This window comes from Rhamphochromis sp. 'chilingali' (assembly GCF_963969265.1).
Source record: "Rhamphochromis sp. 'chilingali' genome assembly, chromosome: 1".
NCBI lineage: Eukaryota > Metazoa > Chordata > Actinopteri > Cichliformes > Cichlidae > Rhamphochromis > Rhamphochromis sp. 'chilingali'.
Window position 1 is genome coordinate 7,185,166 of NC_137929.1, and position 24,001 is coordinate 7,209,166.

The window sequence follows — 24,001 nt, forward strand, 5'->3', positions numbered from 1 at the left end:
CATAAAATGTCACATTCTGCAAGGAGACTGTCCACAACAATCCGTCGAGCTTTGTCCCCTGCACTCTGTCCCAAACGTAGACCACGACAGTTGTAAGATAATATCCTAATAGACATCTTCATGTTGATACGTTGGTACCAGAAGGCGCAGTTATCTCCCCTGCTGGATCCACTGAGCTTGGCACCAGGGCTTACGAGGTTCATAAAAACGCCGGACCAGAGCCCCTTCAGGCCAGAGTTCAGGATTGTACATTTCACCCACATCATTACATTCAGCAGTAACCTTGAAAGAGCTGAACCTGCTACGTTTACTAGCAATTTTTTACAGGTCACATCTCTTTTAAGTTTCTCTCTCAAATACAGAGCAAGAGTTTCTGCATCTACATCCAGGGCAAATATAGTGGCAAACACGCTCACCAATTTAGACCCTGTGGTATTTAGGCAGCAGAACAACTAAGAATAACAACTACAAATAATGTTTTTAGGTTTCTGTTGTACTGCAAGGTTCTGTACAGGAGAACCAAACCAAGAGCAAATATTACGTCTCATTTACACCTGAGCACGAAGAGCCATCAACATTTAGCAAATTGAATCATCTTTGTTTAGATGCAAGAAGAATCATATAGAAATGAAAAAGTAGAAATAGAAATCCAGAGCAAAGATATCCTCTAATTCAGCGTAGCACATCTGCAACAGCTCGTCGCTGTTGCAGATTTTTCTCTCGCTGTTCTGGCTCACAGCGCTGCAAACACAAAAATAAATATCCCCAACGGTGTGAAAGGGAGCTAATTAGTAAGAGTATTGTTACTCTCCGCAGGAGTAGTCCAGCAGTAGAAATCAGTCCAATAACAAGGTGTGTAACATCTAGCAGGGTGACAGAAAAACCCAGGGTAACTTCTAAGGACCTCAACGTCTCTCTCACATTGTGTTTTTTAAACATGCTTCCATTTGTCACTTCAGTCTTTACTCTGAAATACAGGAAGAGAAATCATGGCTGAAACAATTTCTCATGAAACCAGGGGTGTGGTCCAACAGTCAGTTTGGTGAGGAAAGTTCCTAACTGAGAGAAGTGACCCAGAAGTATCTGTGTAGCAGCCACAATGAATCAAGATCATGAGCTTTATTAACTGATCAAAGTCTCTTCTTTCATCTTCTGTATCATTCAGTTTGCATTGGTAATGCCCATTATTGTAATGCTTTTTTAAGACGAGCAAAACTTTATTTCACTTTGGGTTAGCTAGGATAAGTGATGGATGGAGGGAATTTTACTTCAGCCACAGAAATCCTAAACAGGAAGGAGGAGCAGAGTTACAGTGGATCACTATCCAGCAGGGAAACAAGGTTTATTTCAATTTCTTGGCCATGAGTGAGATTTACTGAGTGGGCAAATTAGGGAGACGACACCATCAGATCCCGAGCCCTCCATGTGTTAATCAAGAGACGGCTGCTGTGCTACATCCATAAATAATGAATAAATTAGGAGCTAAAGCTGAAAGGACAGTTTATTTGTACCATCTTCACGTGAACACATTCAAGAACATCACAGATGAAGAAACATTAAAAACTTCCACACTACATAAAGCAAGAAAAATAGTTTTTCTTTCAGGTGGTTTCAGAAAAACAGAAACATCAAACATCTCCAAGACTCTCTTTGAAAGAACTAAAAACCTTTGTTCTCATGGTCCAATCATGAGTGAACTCCCCAATGAAGCCTTGTGTGCTAAAACATGTCAGAGTTTTAAAGGTTAAACATGAGTTTCCAAAACGTTTTGCTGGAGAACAATGAACTATTTGACTGAGTTTCAATCATTTACAGACGAGCAAAACCAGGACAGAGAAAAAAGGACAAAACTGACTCAGTAAAAAACAGAAAAGAAGATCCCATGTAGATCTGTATTATGTAGAAGTTCAGCCCAGCAACCAGTTCAGTTCAACACAAGTTTAAATGATTCTATCTGAACTCTGTGGAGCCTGATCTCAAGCTTTTTGAGTCTGACACAGAAACCAGAGGATCTTTCTGTGTCTTCAGATTCACTGTGATCCAGTGATGGGAGTGATTTCAGCCCTGAGTGATCGCGCTGATGTTTGCACAGAGCAGACAATGAGGTGAATGTTTGGGCACATTGGTAACAGTGAAACAGTTTATTAGTAACGTGGGATCGTTTGTGTGCAGAGTATGAACTGAGATTCCTGAAGCTCTTGTCACACTGGTCACAGCTGTAGTTTCCTTCCATGTGTGCACGTTCATGACTGTTACGATTACCTGACTGTGAGAAGCTTCTCTCACAGTGTCTGCACTTGTGTGGTTTCTCTCCTGTGTGGACTCCTTTGTGTGTTTTAAGCTGACTTGCAGTGGTGAAGGATGACCCACACTGATCACAGAGGTGCTTTTTAACCCCACTGTGAATCAGTTCATGTCGTTTTAAATCACTTGGTGTGGTGAAGCTTCTCCCACATTCTTTGCAGTATTTCAGTTTGTCTCCAGTGTGTCTACGTTGATGTCTTTTTAGGGTCTTTTGCCGACTGAAAGTTTTTCCACAGAGGTCACAATGAAAGTCTTTCCCACCACCACAGTGATGACAGGGTTGAGAACTGGATCCATCTGTGTCGCTCTGCTTCTAAACAAAGACACAAAGACAGTGTAAGTCAGTCCTTCAACATTTGTATCCTGAACGTCGCCTGAAATAAAGAGCATCTCTGCAGACGTCCAACTACATTTGACTGTTTCAGTTAACACACTCAGTTTACTGGGCTGCAATAACTACAATACTACCACCATAATACTACAGTAATACTAAAATCATAACTGAAAGGAAAATCTGAATAATCACTCAGAGCTGCTTTTCCATGGAGTAGAATTGCTAACATGCTAACACAGTTTAATGAGCAGAGTTGTTCCAAACAGTCAGGCTAAAATGACAAGATAACAATATAAATACATACCTCACAGTAGCTGCACTTGTAGAGTCTCTTTCTGGTGTGGATCTGTTGGTGTCCTCTCAGGTGACGTGGAGATTTAAAAGTCTTCTCACACAGGTCACATTGATAAGGTCTCTCCTCAGTGTGGGTAAACATGTGTCGTTGCAAGTGTGTGTGAGTTGTAAACTGTTTGCCACACTGTTCACAGCAGTACACATCATGTCTGGTGTGAATGCGTAGGTGTGTATTTCGGCTCCCTCTCTGGCTGAAAGTTTTTCCACAGATGTCACAGCTGTATGGCTTAATTCCAGAGTGGGTAACTAGATGCCTCTGTAAGTGGCTACTTTGAGTAAAAGCTCTGCCACACTGATCACAGCTGTACGCTTTAACTCCACTGTGGATGAGTTGGTGTTGTTTTAGGGAACGCTTCAAGGAAAAAGACTTCCCACAAAAGTCACAGCTGAACGGTCTCTCTCCAGTGTGGATGACCTGATGCTGTTTTAGTGAAGCCCTCACAGTAAAACCCTTCCCACACTCGTCACAGGTGTGTTTTTTCTCTCCCTTTCTTCTGTGAGGTTTGTCGGCCTCCTGAGAGCGCTGACTTCTGGCTCCATGTTGGTCCTGCAGTGACAGAGATACAAACAGAGGCAGTGAGTGAAATGCAGTCGTGGAACAAACTCAACCTTCAAACTCCATTAACACTAGTTTTAAACCTGAAGGTGGAGCGTGGCACCAAACACCTTAAAGGTCTCTTATCCCCACCTGCTGGTAGTTCTAACACATTACATCCAACCTGGTGTTAAGCCAAGAAAGGTTATTATGCATTTTATCAATATTAGTATAGTATGAACATCTTCACACTAATCTGGACGCCTTATTCTGGACTAACTGAAGTCTGTTAAGATCTGTCTTATTAGCTGCTGACCAAATGATTGAACAATACTCCAGATGAGACATTACTAGTGCATTAATGACATCTTTCATAATGAAGAAGTGATACACAAAGAGCATTTCATAGCCATAGCTATGCCTTGTCGGCAGAGTTATGTGACATTAGTGATGTTTGTACTTTCAGCGTTAACTTGGTTTTAAAGCCTTTAAAATATACGCCGTTCAATAGTCGACCTTAATCTGACAGAGAATGTGATGATTTTGTGGATAATTAAAGTCAGTCATATATCCACAAACACAACAAGCTGAAAGTCAGTGATGCTGCTCGGTTTGCAGTCCTGAACATCACGGCACAAGCAGGATTCACTGCACTGTTAATGTTAGCTGTGTTATATTGCTGCCTCTGTTCGCTGGTGTCGAGCCAAACGCACTTTAACGTGTGTTTGAACGAGCTGACGGTTCACTCGTTAAGCTGAAAGAAAGATGCTTTAATCACAGCAGTCACACTTGTGTCCACTGCACCATCTGGAACTCTTCTTGTTTACACTCGTAATAACACAAACACTAAATCCTGCTTCTCTGGTGCTGTTGTGTAGCAGTGTGTACACCTGAGACTGTCACCTGTCTGTCTGTCCTGCACTCTCTCTCTGTTTCTTTCTCTCTGATTGTGGAATAAAAGTATGAACATGTGTTTATAAGTTACACTTGTGTTTGAATCCTGCAGCTTATCACACATTTGATTTCCATGTGTGATAAGCTGCAAGTGTCCAGAGTGAGGACAGACTGAGGGAGCCACTGCTGCACATCATCTGTGAGGCTTTGCACCCCTGATGATCCACCAGGACAAACTCAGCAGTGTGTGAGGAAGAGGAGGAGGAAGAGCCAGCAGCAGCTGACAGATGGAGAGAATAGACAGACTGTTCCCTGTTTGTGAAGGACTGCTAGGAAAGTTTAACATAACTGTCTGTGCTGAATCAGTCTTATTAGGTAATGTTCAAATAATGTGATCATCCCAGTGTTTTCAGTGTGGGAGAAAGTACTCAGGGCCTTCAAGTTACACACTATGAAAGGCAGCAACAAGTTTAATGTTCAGAAACCTAAAGTCTGTATCAGCAGCAGGATGGAGCTAAAAATAAATGTTGGTTTCAGTTCTATGAAGCTTTGAGTATTTTGGATCAGTAGCTGCTGTGTTTGTTGCATCATATTGCTGTAACTGTTTATATGCTTTATATATTCTGAGCTAAGTTGATCTATAGTGTTACATCATATTCTATAAGGATGTTATGTGTTTGTAGACTTTCTGCCCAGTTTGACCCATTTAGCAGAAGTCAGCCTGTTTAAGGCTCTGATATCTATTCTGTGTGACTTAAAGCAGTTATGACATGGTCTGATTTTCTCACCCAATAAAGGAATATTTCATATATCAGTCTACTCTTCATTCTATCAGACACAGTTATCACAGCTCCTACATTTGCTTTTTACACATACCGTATTTTCACGACCATAAGGCGCACTGTGCTAAAAGGCGCAGTCTCAGTTATGTGTGCCCTTACTGTATTTAACACACACATAAGGCGCACTGGACCATAGGGTGCATACAAGTACCGTATGCGTATTTAAAAATAAAGCGGGAGCAAACCTGAATTCGGTACCTTACTCACATTTCTATTGCCGGTAATCGTCATCATCAACAACACACAAGCATACAAGTGTGCATATTTAAAAATAAAGCAGGAGCAAAACTGAGTTTGGTACTCACATTTTTATTACCAATAATCGTCATCATCAACAACAGACAAGCATACAAGTGTGCGTATTTAAAAATAAAGCAGGAGCAAAACAAAGTTTGGTACTCACATTTTTATCATCAATCAAACCCATCGAAGTCCTCATCCTCTGTGTCTGAATTGAACAGCTGCGCTAAATCTCCATCAAACATGCCAGGTTCACTTTCTTCACTGTCAGAGTCACTTTCTGTGCCGTGCGGCTCCTCGGAAACGATGCCGGCTTTTGCGAAAGCTCGAACAACAGTGCCAGCAGACATGTTAGCCCAAGCATCTACAATCCATTGGCAAATTGTGGCGTAACTCGCCCGGCACTGCCTTCCACTCTTAGTGAAACTGTGGTCTCCACCGGTCATCCATCGCTCCCAGGCCGCTCGCAGCCTTACTTTGAACGGGCGGTTCACACCGATGTCCAGCGGTTGGAGTTCCTTTGTCAGGCCTCCCGGAATGACAGCAAGCTCACAGTTCATTTGCTTCACAAGTTTTTTCACATCGGCTGTGAGATGGGCACGCATAGAGTCACAGATCAACAGCGATGGTGATGCGTGGAAAAAAACCACCTGGTCTCCTTACATACACCTCCCTCAGCCAGTCTTTCATCATTTCCTCATCCATCCAGCCCTTTTCATTTGCCTTAATGATGATTTCTGCTGGAAACTTCTCTTTAGGCAAAGTCTTCCGCTTAAAAATCACCATAGGCGGCAGTTTCTGTCCATTAGCATGGCAGCCAAGCACAACAGTAAAAGAAGACTTTTCATACCCCGTTGTGCGTATCGCTACCGTGCTGGTCCCCTTCTTCTCCACAGTGTGACTCACCGGGATGTCAAAAGTGAGCGGGACCTCGTCCATGTTTGTGATGTGGCTGGGCTGGATGTGTTTGTCGCCGATGTGTTTGCTGCAGTAGGAGCGGAAGATGGCCAGCTTTTCCTTATAATCCGCTGGAAGTTCCTGCGCTACCGTAGTCCTGGTCCGGATGGAAAAATGGCACCGTTTCATAAAACGAAAGCACCAAGACGGACCTCCTTGGAAATGTTCAATGTTCATCTCTTCAGCTAGTGAAACTGCTTTTAGCTGAATGGTGACCGTCGAAACTGCTTCTCCCGCTCGCTCTTTGCTCGATGATCCACCGCTCGAGTCTTTCCTCCAACTCGAGCCACCTCGCCTTATGTCCGCGGAAACTCAGCTGCGTTTTCTTGACCTGCCGGAGCTTGTTTTCCAGCTTCCTCCATTTGAGAACCATCGATTCGTTAATCTTAAATTCTCTCGCCGCTGCTCGATTTCCATGTTCCTCCGCGTAGCTGATGGCCTTCAGTTTAAACTGTGCTTCGTAAGCGTGTCTCTTTGCCATTTTCAGGGTTGTTAAAACAACGATGTCCTGCATAATGCACATACCTGTTCTTTTATACAGGTATGTGCGATTGTCCCGGTATATACGATCAACGCCCACACTTCACCCTTTAATGTTCTTATGGTGTTCTCTACTACGTCCTCCTTACAACACATAGCGCGGTGCGCCCTATAGCGCGGTGCGCCATAGGGCGCGCCGCACTTTTTGAAGAAAATCTAAGACTTTTAAGTGCGCCTTATGGTCGTGAAAATACGGTATATGTAAGCATTGAGCCAAATTTAGTACCAACATACTGAAGGAACAATATTTGTCTCTTATATATGATACATCTATATAAACACTGTCACAGATACTTGTCTGTGAGTGAAGTGATTAATATGATAACTATAATATTGGCCATATTATATTTACATTACCACAGTGAGATGACTTTAGTCTCATGAACAACATCAGCTAATTGTTATTTACAGCTAATCTTAAACGACTGTTCAGCACAGAAATGAAGCCCAACAATCATGTTTCACAGTCCTGTGGTCTCAGCCTCAGATACTCATCAAATCACACAGAGCTCATGTAGAAACAAATGAACTAAATATGTTCTCCTTCATTTCTGTCAAACAAAGCTGTATGAAACATTTCCAGCTGTTAGTATCATGGTTGCTAGGCAACCTGTGCAGCGCGACGGAGGCTAGACGTCCCATTTCACGAGCCTACGAGCCTCGCACTTCGGCCTTAGCGGTCTTTGAGTACGCGGCCCTCGAGGACTTTAAAGCTGCAGAACCTGAATCGGGATACAGCCATGATGATCTCCAGCCTCGTGCTCGCCAACATTCTCACCTGAGTTAAGAAGACGATCACTGAAATGGTCTCAGCAGGTCCTTTGATGACAGCAATGAAATGCAGCGGTAAGGCTTTTTGGGGATTAAGTTCGTTTTCATGGCAAAGAAGGACGATGCAGTTCATCTGATCACTCCTCATAACATTCTGGAGTGCAGGCAAAATGCTATTATAAAAACTTAAGCAGCAACTTCTCCAGGTTCCAATATTTATGCAATTCTCAAACCTTTTGGCCACGACTGTATAACCTCTTCTGAAGTTTAGTGGATATTATACATGGTTATGCTCAGGATGTGTCGGCCAGTTTCCACTGGAAACGCCTTTTGGTTAAACTGTCAGCGAGGAATTTGCATTTGCACTGTTACATTTTTATATAACTTTAATGCACATAAACAACAGCTGCTTGTTTCAGTGAAAATACATTGATGGCTTTTTAATAAAGTTGTGCAGCTGTAAAGTATTTTGTCTGGTGTCAATTATATCGTCAGCTACATCGTTATGGCAAATGTTCGGATGTATATGGTGATAAATATCTTTGGTCATATGGTCCTGCTCTGTCTGTCACCTTCTGTGTTGAGCTCATTGTTTCCTCTGTAGTGGCTGAGCTGAGTCCAAGTAGCTGAAAATGTTCCTCTGCTGCTCCGTCAGACTCTCCTCCTCCTGCTGATCAGCTGGGACACAAAACAGATCTTTGTTAGGCTCCACACTGCACTGAAGAGTCAAAGTGTCTCATATGTTCATCTGACAAGTAAAAGAACACATTTTTGTTTCCCGAGGTGGGCAACTTGTTGGAAACAAACACAAAAGGTTTGAGCACTGATACCTGCCATTGCTGCCATTGAAAGATGCAACGCCAGCAATGTGGATTGTCAAGACTCAAACCAATCATCAAGCAAAGACAACAGGGATCATTTGTTTCTGTTTATTTAGCATTCACAGCATTTGTAGTTGCCGTCTGTGCAGGGAAAGTCCACGCACACTGTGTGGTACCGCCATCCGCAGAAGGTGCATTCAACCTCTGTAAGAGAAACGAGGTTGTCTGAGACTGAAATGATATTCACTAAAGAAGTGGTGATTTGTAAAACTTCACATTTTGATCCGGGACGTACTCTGCATAAAAACAAGCGCTCACTCTTCCTGCTCAACAAATGACAAGGGCGGAGCCTTATACCACGTGATACAGAAGCTGTGCCGTGTGATGCTAAAATTAGCAGGGAAACAACAACGGAGAGCACGTCAGGGATGACGAGAAAGTGACAGGAGAAAATCCGTCCCGGTCAACCACCCAAACATCAATAACGGGAACCTTATACAGCGCTTCCCTATACACGTCGAACTCCCGCAGGCACAAAGACATTACGGAGGCTATCACTTATCACCTAACCAAAGATATGGCTCCATCAACACTGTGCAAAACGAGGGATTTAGGAAAACGATCAACACCCTAGACAAACGCTACACAGTGCCGTCCCGCAACTATTTTTCTATTGTTGCACTACCTGCTCTGTACACGCAGCGTCGAGCAACGGTGGAGACGGAATTTCAAGCAGGAGAACATTTTGCTGCAACAACAAAACGTGAGACATTTGTTGTTTTATGTTTATTTATTGTTATGACAGAATCATGATCTCAATTCTAAGCCAAAAAATCGTGATTCTCATTTTATGCAAAATCGTGCAGCCCTAACATTAACACAAAACTATTGTTTCACCAGAGAAACACATGAAGAGAGAGAGAGAGACAATAACAGCTACCAAACAGTCGTCATAATTCGTCACACAATGAGAAAAGGACAAATCAACAAGTAACAATGACTAATTAATATTAAAATCTGTAACATAATGTATTGTTTGGAGTTTAGTCTGATTGGTTCAGGATGACCTGCCATTATCCAATCACGCGTCTGCTTACCTGCATCTTTTCTCTTTTTTCTAACCTGAGCACCTGATGGCTTTGAACTTTTGTTGTCCATCTTCCATTGGTTTGAATTTTGCGCTCCAGTACAAACACAAATCCCCCAACCCGAGGATCAGCACAATTAACCTAACAGCAGGCACGTGCAGAGGGGGGGGGGGGGGGGTAGAGGGGCTTGAGCACCCGCCCCTTTCCTGATGGGTGCCCAAGGTGCCCTTATGTTGAGGCAACTTTTTTTTTTTTTAATTTTTTTTTTTTAATGTGTGTGTGTGTGCGGAGTCCTGTCTGTGCCCCTCAACAATAATATTTAACTATTAATCACAGTTTTGCTAAATAAAAGGATCTGGCTTGCATCAGTCACATGATCACATTTAACCAATGATCGCCCTTGAGGCTTTTCCTGCCTTTCTGGGGGAATTATATTTCACTAAAAAACGATCTAATATGCATGTCCACATAATTATGCATTATTATAATTATAATATATTAAAAACACAAGCTGTATTTTAAAGAACATACATTAAGAAGCAGATTATATTAGATTTATATTTTAAATAAGACAAAATTTGGATGTTACAGCAGGAAGATTATTGTATCTCTACAGTTTAAAAATGTAATAAGCTTTGCCCTGCACAGAGTGGATAGTGAAACACATGGAATCATCATAATGACGTTATTTCATATTTATTACTTCCCCCTCCTCTTTGCTTTATTATTGTAGCTCTAGTAATAAATAATAATGTAAGGATTCTGGATCAGCACCATGATGCCCATAGTATATACAGTATTCTGAAGAAGGTCTAAAATGTCACTGTGTGTGCGTGCATGTGTGTTTTTTATTTAGATGGATTTTTAAAAAAAATATTACTCATGATATAACATTGTGCAGACATGGCTGGTAAGGACATGAGGAGGAAACAGCAGGAGCTGTGTGAGGCTACTAAAGGCAGGGCTATAACATTTTTCTGTCATCATTTTATTATAGATTAAGTGCAAGAGTTGTTAGGTGTGGATAACTAGATTATAGTTTATTGCAATAGCAAGTTGTGCCTTGTTCTCACATAGACAGCAAGTGCAGAGTGATATATGAAATGATGGGATGGAAGGAAGAAGAGAAGCAAAGAGTGATTCACAGGCAGAGCCTAAATTATTTCTCACAGTTTTTTGTTGCCTTATGGTTCCAAGCGCTGTCACCAATCTTTGCATTTTGTTATTATCTCATGACACTTGTTTAATCAGCTACCATCTCTCCTGTGGACTTTTTAATGTCTACAGTCTCAGACCAACACAGCCCTGCCCTCATAGCTGGACTGGCCATCATTTGCCCGGTGGGCCGCTGGCGATTTTTTGTTTTTATGGGCCGACCGATTTCTTTTTTTTTTTTTTTCTTTTTTTTTTGGGAAGGGTATAAACAATGAAAGGTGTTGGATTGGCCAATTGGTCATGATCGACTCTGGGCTGGACCAATTACAGCCGAGGAGGTCGGATGCACCCTCCCCCTTGTTTAGCAATCTTATAGACGAACTAAAGAAAATGGAGAACAAAAAAAGGAAAGGAGGTGCCGAAAAAATTAGGGCCAAAAAGAAACAAGCCCTTCAGGCAGACGCTGCCAAATGTGTGAAAATTACTGAATTGTTTGGTGGTAGCTATGGCACAGCTTCCATAGATTTAGCAAGATCAGCAAGTGGTGGAGGCCAGCAGGTGGATGAAGGAAAGGGGAGGCAAGAGGAGGAGAGACCCGAGGCGGCCGCCGGTCATAGTGGCAGAGGAACTGAACTTCAGGTAAGAAGTTATGACCTGCTGTCTATCTGTGTCAGATATAAACTAATTTTAGTTGTAGTTTGTTTTCGTTGTGGTGACTTTATATAGTCGCTTAGAATAACTCGTACAGCGTAACTAGCATGACGGAGTTTATATACTGCTGGGCGGGTGCTATGAAGTTACTGATAGTAAATTTTATTTTATGCTTAAGGTTAGTTTCTCAAACTTCTCAAAATCTTAACAAATTGTGCCAATCCATGTTGCACCAGCTGATTTATCATCAAAAGTGGAGAAGTCTGTGACAGAGGAGACAGAAGGGCAGAAGAGAGAGATGGAAGAGCAGGAGAGAGAGATGGAAGAGCAGGAGAGAGAGATGGAAGAGCAGGAGAGAGAGATGGAAGAGCAGGAGAGAGAGATGGAAGAGCAAGAGAGAGAGATGGAGCAAGAGAGAGAGATGGAGCAAGAGAGAGAGAGATGGAAGAGCAAGAGAGAGAGAGCCAGGGCATCGATTACTTTGCTCGCCCTGAACCTGCCATATTACAGGCCTTCTTAGATTACCACCCACAGCAGAACAGTAGCAGTGCAGTTGTGATGAGGGTGTTCAGCTGTAAAGATGGCACCAACAGGAAGTGTCTTACTTATTGCAAAGAACGCCATTTATTGTTCTGCTTTGTGTGTCTGGCATTTGCAAGGCTGACTGACACCAGCACATTTATAACAGGCATGAGTGACTGGCGACATATACATCTGCGCACAGAGGAGCATGAAAAGAGCAATACACACCAGACCTGTGCTGAAGCTTTTTTCTTAAGGTGCTCAAAAGGCAACATCAGGAGCTTGTTTGCTGGCAGTCAGTTGTCAGCTCACAGAGCACAAGTGAAAAAGAGACGGCAAGTTTTAGAGCGTATAGTGGATGTGATCAAAGTACTTGGGAAGAGGGGACTCAGCTATAGGCATGTGGAGAATGAGGCTGCATACACTTTAGGTGATAACACCATCGATCATGGTAACTTTCTGGAACTGATTGTGTTATTAGGCAAGTATGATATGTGCCTTGGAGAACATTTGAATGACTGCATTGAAAAAAGCAAGAAGTTGCATCAGACCAGTGGATCAAGAGGTAGAGGATCTCTCATCACCCAAAACAACTGTCAACTCAGTGATTGATGCACTTGGCCATCTGCGCAGGCAGCTCAGTGCGCACTCGCGGAGCAGACACTGCACATGGAGCGGACATTCCCGGACTCTCTCATCATTGCTCTTGGGGACTTTAACAAAGCCAATCTGAGCCATGAGCTTCCCAAATATAAGCAGTATATTAAATGCCCGACCAGAGAGGAGAGGACATTAGACCACTGTTACAGCACGATCAGCGGGGCCTATCGCGCGGTGCCCCGCGCTTCACTCGGACTTTCTGACCACGTCATGATCCACCTAATCCCCGCGTACAGACAGAGGCTGAAGCTCTCCAAACCTGTCGTGAGGACCAAAAAACTGTGGAGCAACGAGGCTGTGGAGGAGCTTCGCACGTGTTTGGAGTCTACAGACTGGGACACAATGAAGGCTGCTTCTAACAGCTTGGACGAGTTTACGGACACTGTCACCTCCTATATCCACTTCTGTGAGGACAGCATTGTGCCATCATGCACCAGGGTGAGTTATAACAATGACAAACCCTGGTTTACTCCTAAACTCAAAAAGCTGTGGCTGGAAAAGAGAAAGGCGTTCAGAAGCGGAGACAGGGACTGCTACAGAGAGGCCAAGTACAGGTTCACTAAAGAAGTGGACGTTGCTAAACATCAGCACTCTGAGAAGATGCAGCAGCAGATCTCAGAGAATGACTCGGCCTCTGTGTGGAAAGGTTTTAGGAATATCACCAACTACAAGCCTAAAACCCCCCACTCCACTGATGACTTGCTCTTGGCCAACACCCTTAACGACTTTTACTGCCGTTTTGACGAGCCACCAGGCAGCCTTCACACCTCCAACGGCCCCAATAATAGAGACACTTTGGACACTCATTCCCCCACCTCTCCCCCCTCCATAGAGCCATCACCACCTTCAAACTGTTCACCTACAACACCCCCCTCCCCTCACCCCACACAAAAGAGAATTTCACACCACCTCTTCCCACCACAACTCTTCATATTCATGAAGCAGATGTGAGGAAGCAGTTTAAGAGTCTGAATGCTCGGAAAGCTCCCGGCCCAGACGGTGTGTCTCCTGCCACCCTCAGACACTGTGCAAACGAGCTGGCCCCAGTGTTTTCTGGCATTTTCAACTCCTCACTGCAGGCATGTCATGTGCCTGCCTGCTTCAAGTCCTCTATCATAATCCCTGTCCCCAAGAAACCTAGGATCACTGGACTAAATGACTACAGACCCGTGGCTCTGACATCTGTGGTCATGAAGTCATTTGAGCGCCTGGTTCTCTCCTATCTCAAGACCCTCACGGCCCCCCTCCTGGACCCCCTGCAGTTTGCATACAGAGCCAACAGGTCTGTAGATGACGCCATCAACATGGCCCTACACTTCATCCTGCAGCATCTGGACTCCCCAGGAACCTACGCCAGGATCCTGTTTGTGGACTTCAGCTCTGCCTTCAACACCATCCTTCCAGACCATCTCCAAGGCAAGCTTTCCCAGATGAATGTGCCTGATTCCATCTGCCGGTGGATCACTGACTTCCTGACGGACAGGAAGCAGCATGTGAGGCTGGGAAAGAATGTCTCGGACTCCCGGACCATCAGCACCGGCTCCCCTCAGGGCTGTGTTCTTTCTCCTCTGCTCTTCTCCCTATACACCAACTGCTGCACCTCCACCCACCAGTCTGTCAAGCTAATCAAGTTTGCAGATGACACCACCGTTATTGGACTCATCTCGGACGGGGATGAGTCTGCCTACAGGAGGGAGGTTGGACGTCTGGTGTCCTGGTGCAGCCACAACAACCTGGTGCTGAATGCCCAGAAGACAGTGGAGATTATTGTGGACTTCAGGAAGCACACAGCTCCACTCCCCCCCATCATCCTGTCTGACACCCCCATCACCCCTGTGGACTCATTCCGCTTCCTGGGTACCACCATCACCCAGGACCTGAAGTGGGAGCCCACCATCACCTCCGTCATTAAGAAAGCCCAGCAGAGGATGTACTTCCTGAGGCAGCTGAAGAAATTCAACCTGCCAACACGGACGATGACGCAATTCTACACCGCAATCATCGAGTCCATCCTCACCTCCTCCATCACTGTGTGGTACGCTGGAGCCACTATCAGGGACAAACAGAGACTGCAGCGTGTTGTGCGCTCTGCTGAGAAGGTGATTGGCTGCAGACTCCCATCTCTGCAGGACCTGTACACCTCCAGGACATTGCGGCGTGCAGCTCGGATCTCAGCTGACCCTTCTCACCCTGGACACAGTCTGTTTGACCTGCTCCCCTCAGGCAGGAGGCTCCGGTCCATTCGCACCAGAACCTCTCGCCATAAGAACAGTTTCTTCCCCTCTGCTGTTGGACACATGAACAATAACCGTATGACTGTTCCCACCACTAACACATGACCCTACGCTGTGTTCACTGCATCATTCCATGTTTGTCACTGATCACCACCTGCACTCATGTATATATCATGTATATATCTATCTACTTAGCACTTTTAATTCTTACTCTTATTTTTTATTTTCATGTCTATTTAAACGTAATTTATAACAGTATGTTTGCACTGAAGCACCACAGCAATTTCCTAATGTTGTAAACCTGCTCAACATTTGGCAATAAAACCCTTTCTGATTCTGATTCTGATCTCCTTCAAGAGAGCATCGCCAGTGATGTCCAGAAAGCTGGGATGTTTTCTGTTCAGCTAGACACAACCCAAGACATCACAGGTTATGATCCGTGTTCAGTAATCATCAGGTATGTTACTGAGTCTGTGCAGGAGAGGCTTGTCTCCATAGTGAGGTGCGAAGCATCCACGGGGCAGTACTTTGTAAACTTGCTTTCTGGAGTTTTAGAGCATCTGAATCTAGACAAGGCCATGTGCATTGGGAATGCAACAGATGGTGCTTCAAATATGCAGGGCCAGTACAAAGGCTTTTCAGCACTTATGACTGCCCAGTCTCCAACTCATGTGCATGTGTGGTGCTATGCACACATACTTAATCTTGTGATTGCTGACACAACACAAAGTGTCATTGAAAGTGGATCACTCTTTAATTTACTTAATGACATAGCTGTGTTCATCAAGGAGTCCTATCACAGGGTTAATCTGTGGGAGAAACAAACCGAAAACACAAGACACAGACGCCTCAGTCCAATAGGTGAGACACGGTGGTGGGCCAAGCATGATGCCCTCCAGAAAATCTTTGGACATTTTGGAAAACCAGATGATGGCCTCTTCGTTCATGTAGTGCTGACGATGGAAGCCATTGAAAAGAGGGAAAAAGAAAAGCCAGCTGTTCGTGCCAAAGCACGAGGCTTTAAAGAGTGTCTCTTGAAGCATGAAACTGTGTTAACAGCACAGATATTTCTTAGAGTGTTTGAGCAACAACTCGTCTGTCAAAGTACCTCCAGTCAAAGGGGATGGACATTCTCTCTGCCCATCATATGGTGACTGCCACACAAGATGGCCTCAAAAGTATTGCCAGGGACTTTCCAACTGTGAAGACAGCTGCAGACACATTTGTGAAACAGACAAATCAAAAACTAGAGGAGAGGGAGAACAACACAGACATGGAAGTGGAGGCTGAACTACCTAAAAAGAGAGCCAAAAAGAGAAAAGGCATGGCCGGAGAGATGCCTGAAGATGAGTTGCAAATCAATGCTGAGAAATCATATGAGGTGAAAGTGCACAACATCATCCTGGACACAGTTATTGAAGCAATCCACAGACGATTTGTCATACATGGCCCTCTTCTTGCCGATTTGGCATGGTTGGACCCCAGGAAGTTTAGCCAGGTCAGAACAGTTTCTCTTCCAAGTAATGCATTTCAGAACCTCAGCGCCTGTCTACTTAAATTTGACAGCAGGGCTACAGTTAATAACCTTCAGTCAGAACTGAAACGTTTTGCTGAACAGTGGGAAAGGCTTAAGACATCACATGTAGATGAGTACACGACCAGAACAGCAAAGGACAGATCTGAAGAATGGGACGAAGAAAGTGAAATTGTGACCGAAAGCTGTGGTACTTGCAAAAATTGCCCACGGTGCTGCTATCAAATACTCAGGCGGTTCAACATGCTGTCTGATGCCTATCGTCTCCTTGGGCTGGCATACAAGTACCTGCTGACCCTCTCCCTCACTCAGGTTGCCTGTGAAAGAACATTCTCTACACTCAAGTTCATTAAAAGCAGACTCCGAAGCAGCCTGTCTGCAAACAAGCTGGAGATGTTTATGCTGATGGCCACTGAAAAGGACATTCTCATGTCATTGGACTCTGACATGGTCATTGACAGGGTAGCTGAGAAGAGTGACCTGCTGAGAAAGCTCCTTTTGTAACCTGGTGAGGTGAAATAAAAATGAGCAAAACATTCCTAATTATCTATTGTTAATATTAAATTCAGCTTTATTGTTATTGCCTAAATGAATACATTTAGCATCTGCCTTCACTTCAAACAAGTCAAGTGATTGGTAAATGCTTAGAATTTGTCCATCTTAATAGATAGAATAAATATGAGATTGGAGTATTAGGCATTTATAAACATATATTCTTACAGTCTTAATCTGTCAGTGTTTCATTTCAGATGCTGTCAGTCATTTTAGGAGGACTGAAGTGTGTTCATTTTAAGTAAGTACTATATGGAATATGATTCAACCATTTTTCTAGAGTAAGCATACCAGTACTGTCATCGTCTGAAAAAATCTATTAAGTACAATTCTTTCTCAACCTTCACTGTCTGTCCTTTCACTTCATAAAGGTATCCATGTCTTAAGATATGTTCAGTGTTGCTGCTGTGGAAGTGTTGTAGGTGACCTTTTATTGATGAGTGAATAGTCTTTGGTGATACAATTCAATCATAATCTGTCCTTTATAGATTTTAATATTCATCTAATCTTTATTCCTTTCTGTCCTGTTTGTCAGGGTCTGATCATACATTGTTTGTTTAAGAGGTTCGAGACCATTCAACTTTTTAAGTTCATCAACGTAAGTACTAGTGTATATGATTTCTCTAATTCCTTTCTGGAATAAAGATGCCAGTACTGTGATCATCTGAGCAAGTCCATCAATTGCCATTCACAGTTCTTTGTCCTTTCACTTGTGTCCTGTTTTTCAGGGTCCCATATAATTTCTTCAGAAGTAAGTACTGTATATGATGCCAGTATTTTCCCATATTTTCTAGATACTGTATTAGTACTGTGTGTAAAATGCCATCAAAAACTCAATTAAGTGTTATTCTTATTCTTCTTTCTCACCTTTCTTTCTCTGTCTCCTTTCATATTTAAAGGTTGCTGTGTTAACAAAATATATTGTGCTACCATGCTGTTTTCTATTGTTTTGGTAAATAAATATCCCTAAATCTGTCATTTATTAATTTTAATATTAATTAATGATCATGTCTCACCTCTAGTGTTCTTGGTCTTAATTTCAGGTTTCTACCATGTGTTGTAGATAGTTCAGGAGGTTAACTCTACCAAGCAGTCTTTTGTTTTTGTAAGATTGACGAACTGTGCGCTCTGAACAACCACAGACTATACCGTGAGTGCAGCTTGTTTATCTTCACGGAGACGTGGCTAACCGAGCTAACGCCGCAGGCTAACGTAGACCTATGCGGTTTCACACCCGTGAGAGCCGATAGGGACACGCAGGCCAGCGGAAAAAGCAGAGGTGGGGGACTCATTGTCTACGTTAACAACAGATACTGTAACCCTGGACACGTCTCCGTTAAAGTTTCGGTATGCCGTCCGGACCTGGAGCTGCTAGCTGTTAGCTTGCGGCCATATTATCTACCTCGGGAGTTCAGTCATGTGATCTGTGTGTGTGTTTACATCCCTCCGAGGGCCGACGCAACAGCTGCCTGTGAGAAAATACACACAGTCACAGCAAGACTTCAGACACAAAACCCCGAGGCTTTCATTATTATATCTGGAGACTTTAACCATGCCACACTGGACTCTACTCTGGCTGCTTTTCACCAGTTTGTGAATTGTCCCACAAGAAGCAACAGGACAATTGACCTACTGTATGCTAATGTGAGAGATGCATACAGAGCCACCCCCTCCCCCCACTAGGGAAGTCAGACCACAACCTGGTTTACCTACAGCCACAATACACACCCCTCGTCCAAAGGCAGCCGGTCACAACGCGCTCCATCCGGAGATGGACCCCAGAAAAGGAGGATGCTCTGAGGGACTGTTATGACACCACAGACTGGGATGTGCTCCTAAGCCCACATGGTGAGGACATAGAGGGGGCGACACACTGTCTTACAGACTACCTCAACTTTTGTGTGGACACGGTCGCCCCTGCTAAGACGGTACGGTGTTATCCTAATAACAAACCGTGGGTAACACAGGAAGTCAAAGCTGTCCTCAACATGAAGAAGAAGGCTTTCAGGAGCAAAGTGAAGGAGGAGATGAAGGCAGCACAGCGGGAGGTGAAACGCTGCCTGAGGGAAGCAAAGGACACCTACAGGAGGAAGGTGGAGCAGAAGTTGGAGAGGAACAATATGAGGGAGGTCTGGAATGGTGTGAAAACCATCACAGGCCACAACACCAAGAAAAGCACAGTGGGGGGGACTGTGGAGAAGGCAAACGAACTCAACAACTTCTTCAACAGGTTTGACCAGCCCACAACCCCCCCACCCTCACCCTCACCTTCACTACAGAGTCCAATCCCCACTCTCCTACCTCCCTCGCTTCCCCCCCTTCCTGACACCATGACACCCCCCTCCTCCAATCCCTCTCTCAGCAGCAAGACATCTCCCCCCCTCCCCTCTTCCCAAACATCTCCCAGTGTCACAGTGGATCAGGTCAGGAGACAACTGAGGAAGCTTCGCCCCAGAAAGGCAGCAGGCCCAGACAAGGTGTGTCCTAGGATGCTAAAGGCGTGTGCTGCTGAACTTGGGGAGCCGCTACAACGAGTCTTCAACCTCAGTCTGCGACTGGGGAGAGTGCCCGCCCTATGGAAGACATCCTGCATCGTCCCGGTCCCCAAAAAGAACCGGCCCAATGAGCTGAATGACTTCCGACCGGTGGCACTGACGTCACATCTTATGAAGACTCTAGAGCGGCTCTTCCTCAACCTCCTCCGACCACAGGTACAACATGCCCAGGACCCACTACAGTTTGCATACAAGGCGGGTGTCGGAGTGGAGGATGCCATCCTGTACCTCCTACACAGAGCCCACTCACACCTGGATGGGGGAAAAGGCACGGTCAGGATACTGTTTCTTGACTTTTCCAGTGCCTTTAATACCATCCGGCCCTGTATGCTTCAAGAAAAACTGAACAGGATGGAGGTGGACCCCTGCCTGGTGGCTTGGATCTCCGACTACCTCACCGACAGACCACAGTACGTCAGGCTGAAGGACATCACGTCTGACACAGTGGTCAGCAGCACAGGAGCACCACAGGGAACTGTGCTGTCCCCTCTTCTCTTCACCCTGTACACCTCTGACTTCTGCTACAACTCTGAATTATGCCACATTCAGAAGTTTGCAGACGACACAGCCATCATGGGGTGTATCTGGGATGATCAGGAAGAGGAGTACAGAAGTCTGGTGAGGAACTTTGTCGCATGGAGTCACACAAACCACCTGCAACTCAACACCTCAAAGACTAAGGAACTGGTTGTGGACTTCGGGAGGTCTAGAGCAGGTCCACTGCCGGTTCAGATAGAGGGGGAGGAGGTGGAGGTGGTCAACAAGTACAAGTACCTCGGGCTGTGGGTGGACAATAAACTGGACTGGTCATGCAACACAGAGCACCTGTATAAAAAAGCCCAAAGCCGACTGTACTTCCTCAGGAGGCTGAGGTCTTTTAACATCTGCAGGAAGCTCCTGAGGATGTTTTACCAGTCGGTGGTTGCTGGAGTACTTTTCTATGCTGTGGTGTGCTGGGGGAGCAGCACAGCAAAGAAGGACTCATCCAGGCTGGAGAAACTGATCAGGAGGGCTAGCTCTGTGGTCGGCATGAAGCTGGACACTCTGGTGACAGTGGCAGAGAAAAGGACATTAAAGAAACTGATGGACATTATGGACAATGCCAGGCATCCTCTGCACACGGCCATAAACAATCAGAAGAGTCTGTTCAGTGACAGGTTGCTTCTCCCAAAGACAAGAACTAACAGACTTAAAAACTCCTTTGTCCCACACGCCATCAGACTGTTTAACTCCTCTCTGGTGGGGAGAGGGAGGGGAAACAGGAGGACAAAGGAGGGAACAACTAAGCTGTAGTGCCTCTTCACCTCACTGTACAATACCTTTTGTGCAATACTTTTGTAAATAGTCAACGGTGCAATAGACTCAATACTTGAAATGTGCAATTCACTTGTATTTTTATTTTTATTCCTATTTATTCTATTTATCCCCTTCGTATATTTTATTTATATTGTCTCTGTATTTATATATATGTGTGTGTGTATAACTCTGTAACTTCTGTCGGTGCTGTGCTTTTTTGGAAATCGAATTTCCCAGAGGAACCCACCCGAGGGATTAATAAAGTTCTATCTTATCTTATCTTATCTATGTACTGTTTAAAATCCCGAATAGGGAGAATGGTGTAGGCTTAACTTTATTAGATTGATACATATATACCAACAAGGCAGTGTACATCAAAGCAGTTGTTTTCATGCAAAGGCTTTATGGTTTTTCCTATAGCGATTGACAGACCACGTGACTTTGTGCATTGCATGCCGGGAACTCCTGGCAAAACAATCCAAGTACCGCATCAAATACAAGCATTTGCAATTGCAGCACCGCAAAACGTTCATTCTCCGGTTCCAATACCTTCTTGTTTTTTCTTTGCCGCACAAAAAAGGAATGTACAAAACGACGGAGAACAATGCCGGTCCCAGTCCAGCCCTGCCTGCCCTCCAGCACTATCCACAGCAACCCCTCAACAGCAACATTGTACCCATCAGGTAAAGCATCGGCTACGTTTGCTTTGCCTTGTTGCCCATATTAGATTCTTGATGAATGTGTGTTGTTGTTATTCAGCCTGGTTCAATGTGCCCCTTTTTAACTTTGAGCACCCGCCCCTTTAAACCTCTCTGCACGGCCCTGCCTAACAGACCTACACCTTAGTTCACAGATTCACTTTGTCTAAGGTTGATTTCTGGGATTTCACACAACCCAGGATTCAGATCGTGAATCCATGATGGGCTTGGATTTACATCATTATAAATGAAATGTGCTCTACTTGGAAGCAGCCGGCCCCGCCCCTTTTGACGGGTTGTGTGAGACTTTAAATCATCAAACTGTAAATTATAAATTTAAATTGTTATTGATCCTTTACCCCGAGTCCTAAAGTGTAGATTTATTTTCTTACTCTTCTTATATTTATTGTTTGTTTACTTGCACCGCTGTAACTGCAGCCTCGTCGTCTCGTCTCTCTATATGCTGGACTGTCTGTAGCGGAGATGATAATAAAGTTTACTTTGACTTCAGCAGCGCGCAGGCGCACCGAGGGCTCTCGCGCTCACTTTATAGAATGTAGAAAAAACATCGGTGCAGATTATAAGTCTGTATCATAATATCTGTTTGTTGTGTTGTTTTTATTTTGTTTTGCGAGTTGGTTATTAGATGCCGCTCCAGCCAGCCAGAGACTCCCCGCCGCCCCGCCCTCTCCTCCCTGTGCCGCCAGCAGCAGGCGCACCTCGCAAACGGAGGGCGCCCTTACTCCCAGCAAATGGCTGATAGAAAACCGATCGGTGCCTACGAATTTCCCAATATGCGCTGGCATGACGTCGGGGAAGCATGGGTACGACCGATTATTTTATTTTTTTCTTGCCCGTGATGCCCCCCCCCCACCACGATGCATTCTATTGGTTTGCACACTTACACACACCCAGCTGTGGTTTCCTGTTTTGCTGGACTCTGGAGAGCCCCGCCTTTAACGCTCTTCTCTCACAGAGAGCAACAGAAAACTTGGGAAAACTCCAGATTGACTGAACTCAGTTCAAAGTTACCTTGACACCTTTAGATGTGAGACGTAGTGATGGTCCGCTTGAAGCTGACGCTCCGGTGCGTGTGTCAGAAAGATCAACGCGCTGCTTCAGAAGCACCGTGTCGAGGCTTGATTCGTTTGGCCAGAGTCACGTGATCAGTGACGTCTGAAGCTTCGTTTAGAACGTACCTTTTTTTAAATCGAACTTTATTGAAACACAATGAGTATACAACATACAAACAGATGAAGTTTACAAAAGAACAGAACATGAACATACAGAACCAGGAGTAAAAAAATGATGATATGAGTAGGCGAAAAAATTCAACATATAAATATTGTTCTGAGAGGCTTTTTGTTGGTTGAGTCTGAAATTGATTGTATGTACAATTCATATCCTTATAAAAAGGCAGAAATATGGTGTTTTATTAATAAACTTACATTTATGGATATAAAATAGCTAAAAGTATTAACAAATTTTTTATAAAAAAAACATTTATCATTCTTCCTGGGGAACTTAAAGAAACAGAATAAAACATTTTCCCATCGTAAAGAAAACTCCCTTAAAATATGGACAATAACAAAACTGCTAAATTCTTCCAGAATCTCTGTGTAGAGGAACCAAAAGAGATGTGCCACAGTTTCTGGATGATCCCCACAGAAAGTTCAATTAGTATTTATGTCTCTTTTAAATGTTACCATATAGTGACTGGCTGGGTCACATTTATGAAGAATTTTATATGAGATTTCCTTCACCTTGTTCACAATTAGATATTTATGGGATCATCCAGACTGTCTTCCAGGTGATATCTGGAACATGTCGGTTCCAGTAAGATATTCTATATATGGGAGAGACATGATATCTTCTTGGAATAAACTACGTATTCTCTTATTGCTGTTACCAAGTTCCTGTGAAAAGCAGATTTTTCCCACTGCTGACTCAGCTGGATCAGGGAGAGTGACTGAGGCAGATATTGAGCTGTCAGTGTTTTTATATAACATTAAAGTCCCTGAGGGTATGGCACCAAGCACCATTGAGAATTCCCCAACACTGACGGGAAAATTATATAGTGTAAGGAATTCATTGTAAGTAAGTAGTACTCCCTCGTTAAATTTTAAAACTTAGTAGCGGCCGCCATTGTTGGCAGCTGAAATTTGGCTGGGCCGCGCTATGAATTCTGGGATATGGTGGGCCACGAAGGACACACCCGACCCATCCTTCAAACTCGGGGGAATGAAGGACGCATTTGAAGGAGTCGAGGAATCGGGACAGCCTTCGTCGCCTGGCTGTGACGTCATCGGCCTTCAAATGCGGCCTCCGGAGGATGCAGCCGACGTTTTGGGACACAGCTTGTGTGTCTTTGTTGGTCATGTGACCTCCCAGGGACTACACATGGAAACGAGCAGTTTAGCTCAAATCTGGCAGGTTTCCATCGTCTGTTTTTGTCCTGATGTCC

General features: G+C 44.3%; 1 protein-coding gene across 4 annotated transcripts; it reads right to left on the reverse strand.

The window, feature by feature from the left end:
• Positions 1 to 1,483: 1,483 nt before the first annotated feature.
• LOC308404465 (uncharacterized protein) lies at positions 1,484 to 22,757 on the reverse strand. 4 transcript variants are annotated; one of them, XM_080894533.1, is made up of 4 exons: positions 22,570 to 22,757; positions 8,344 to 8,449; positions 2,943 to 3,539; positions 1,484 to 2,617 (listed from the first exon to the last, which is right to left on the reverse strand). In XM_080894533.1, exons 2-4 carry the CDS (start codon positions 8,359 to 8,361, stop codon positions 1,925 to 1,927), a joined length of 1,308 nt encoding a protein of 435 aa, XP_080750659.1. In that variant the 5' UTR covers positions 8,362 to 8,449; positions 22,570 to 22,757; the 3' UTR covers positions 1,484 to 1,924. The 4 variants fall into 4 exon arrangements, with proteins under 4 accessions (XP_080750659.1, XP_080750660.1, XP_080750658.1 ...); XM_080894534.1 differs by lacking the exon at positions 22,570 to 22,757 and having other exon boundaries at positions 8,344 to 8,621; XM_080894532.1 differs by lacking the exons at positions 8,344 to 8,449; positions 22,570 to 22,757 and adding an exon at positions 5,667 to 6,528 and having other exon boundaries at positions 1,484 to 2,614.
• Between the last annotated feature and the right edge of the window lie 1,244 nt (positions 22,758 to 24,001).

Coding starts and splice junctions, on each gene's coding strand:
- LOC308404465 (XM_080894531.1), bottom strand. CDS start 5,702: ATGAGGACTTCGATGGGTTTGATTGATGATAAAAAT. Junction 3,540..5,666: donor GTTTGATTGATGATAAAAAT/GTGAGTACCAAA, acceptor CTGTCACTGCAG/GACCAACATGGAGCCAGAAG. Junction 2,618..2,942: donor ACAAGTGCAGCTACTGTGAG/GTATGTATTTAT, acceptor GTCTTTGTTTAG/AAGCAGAGCGACACAGATGG.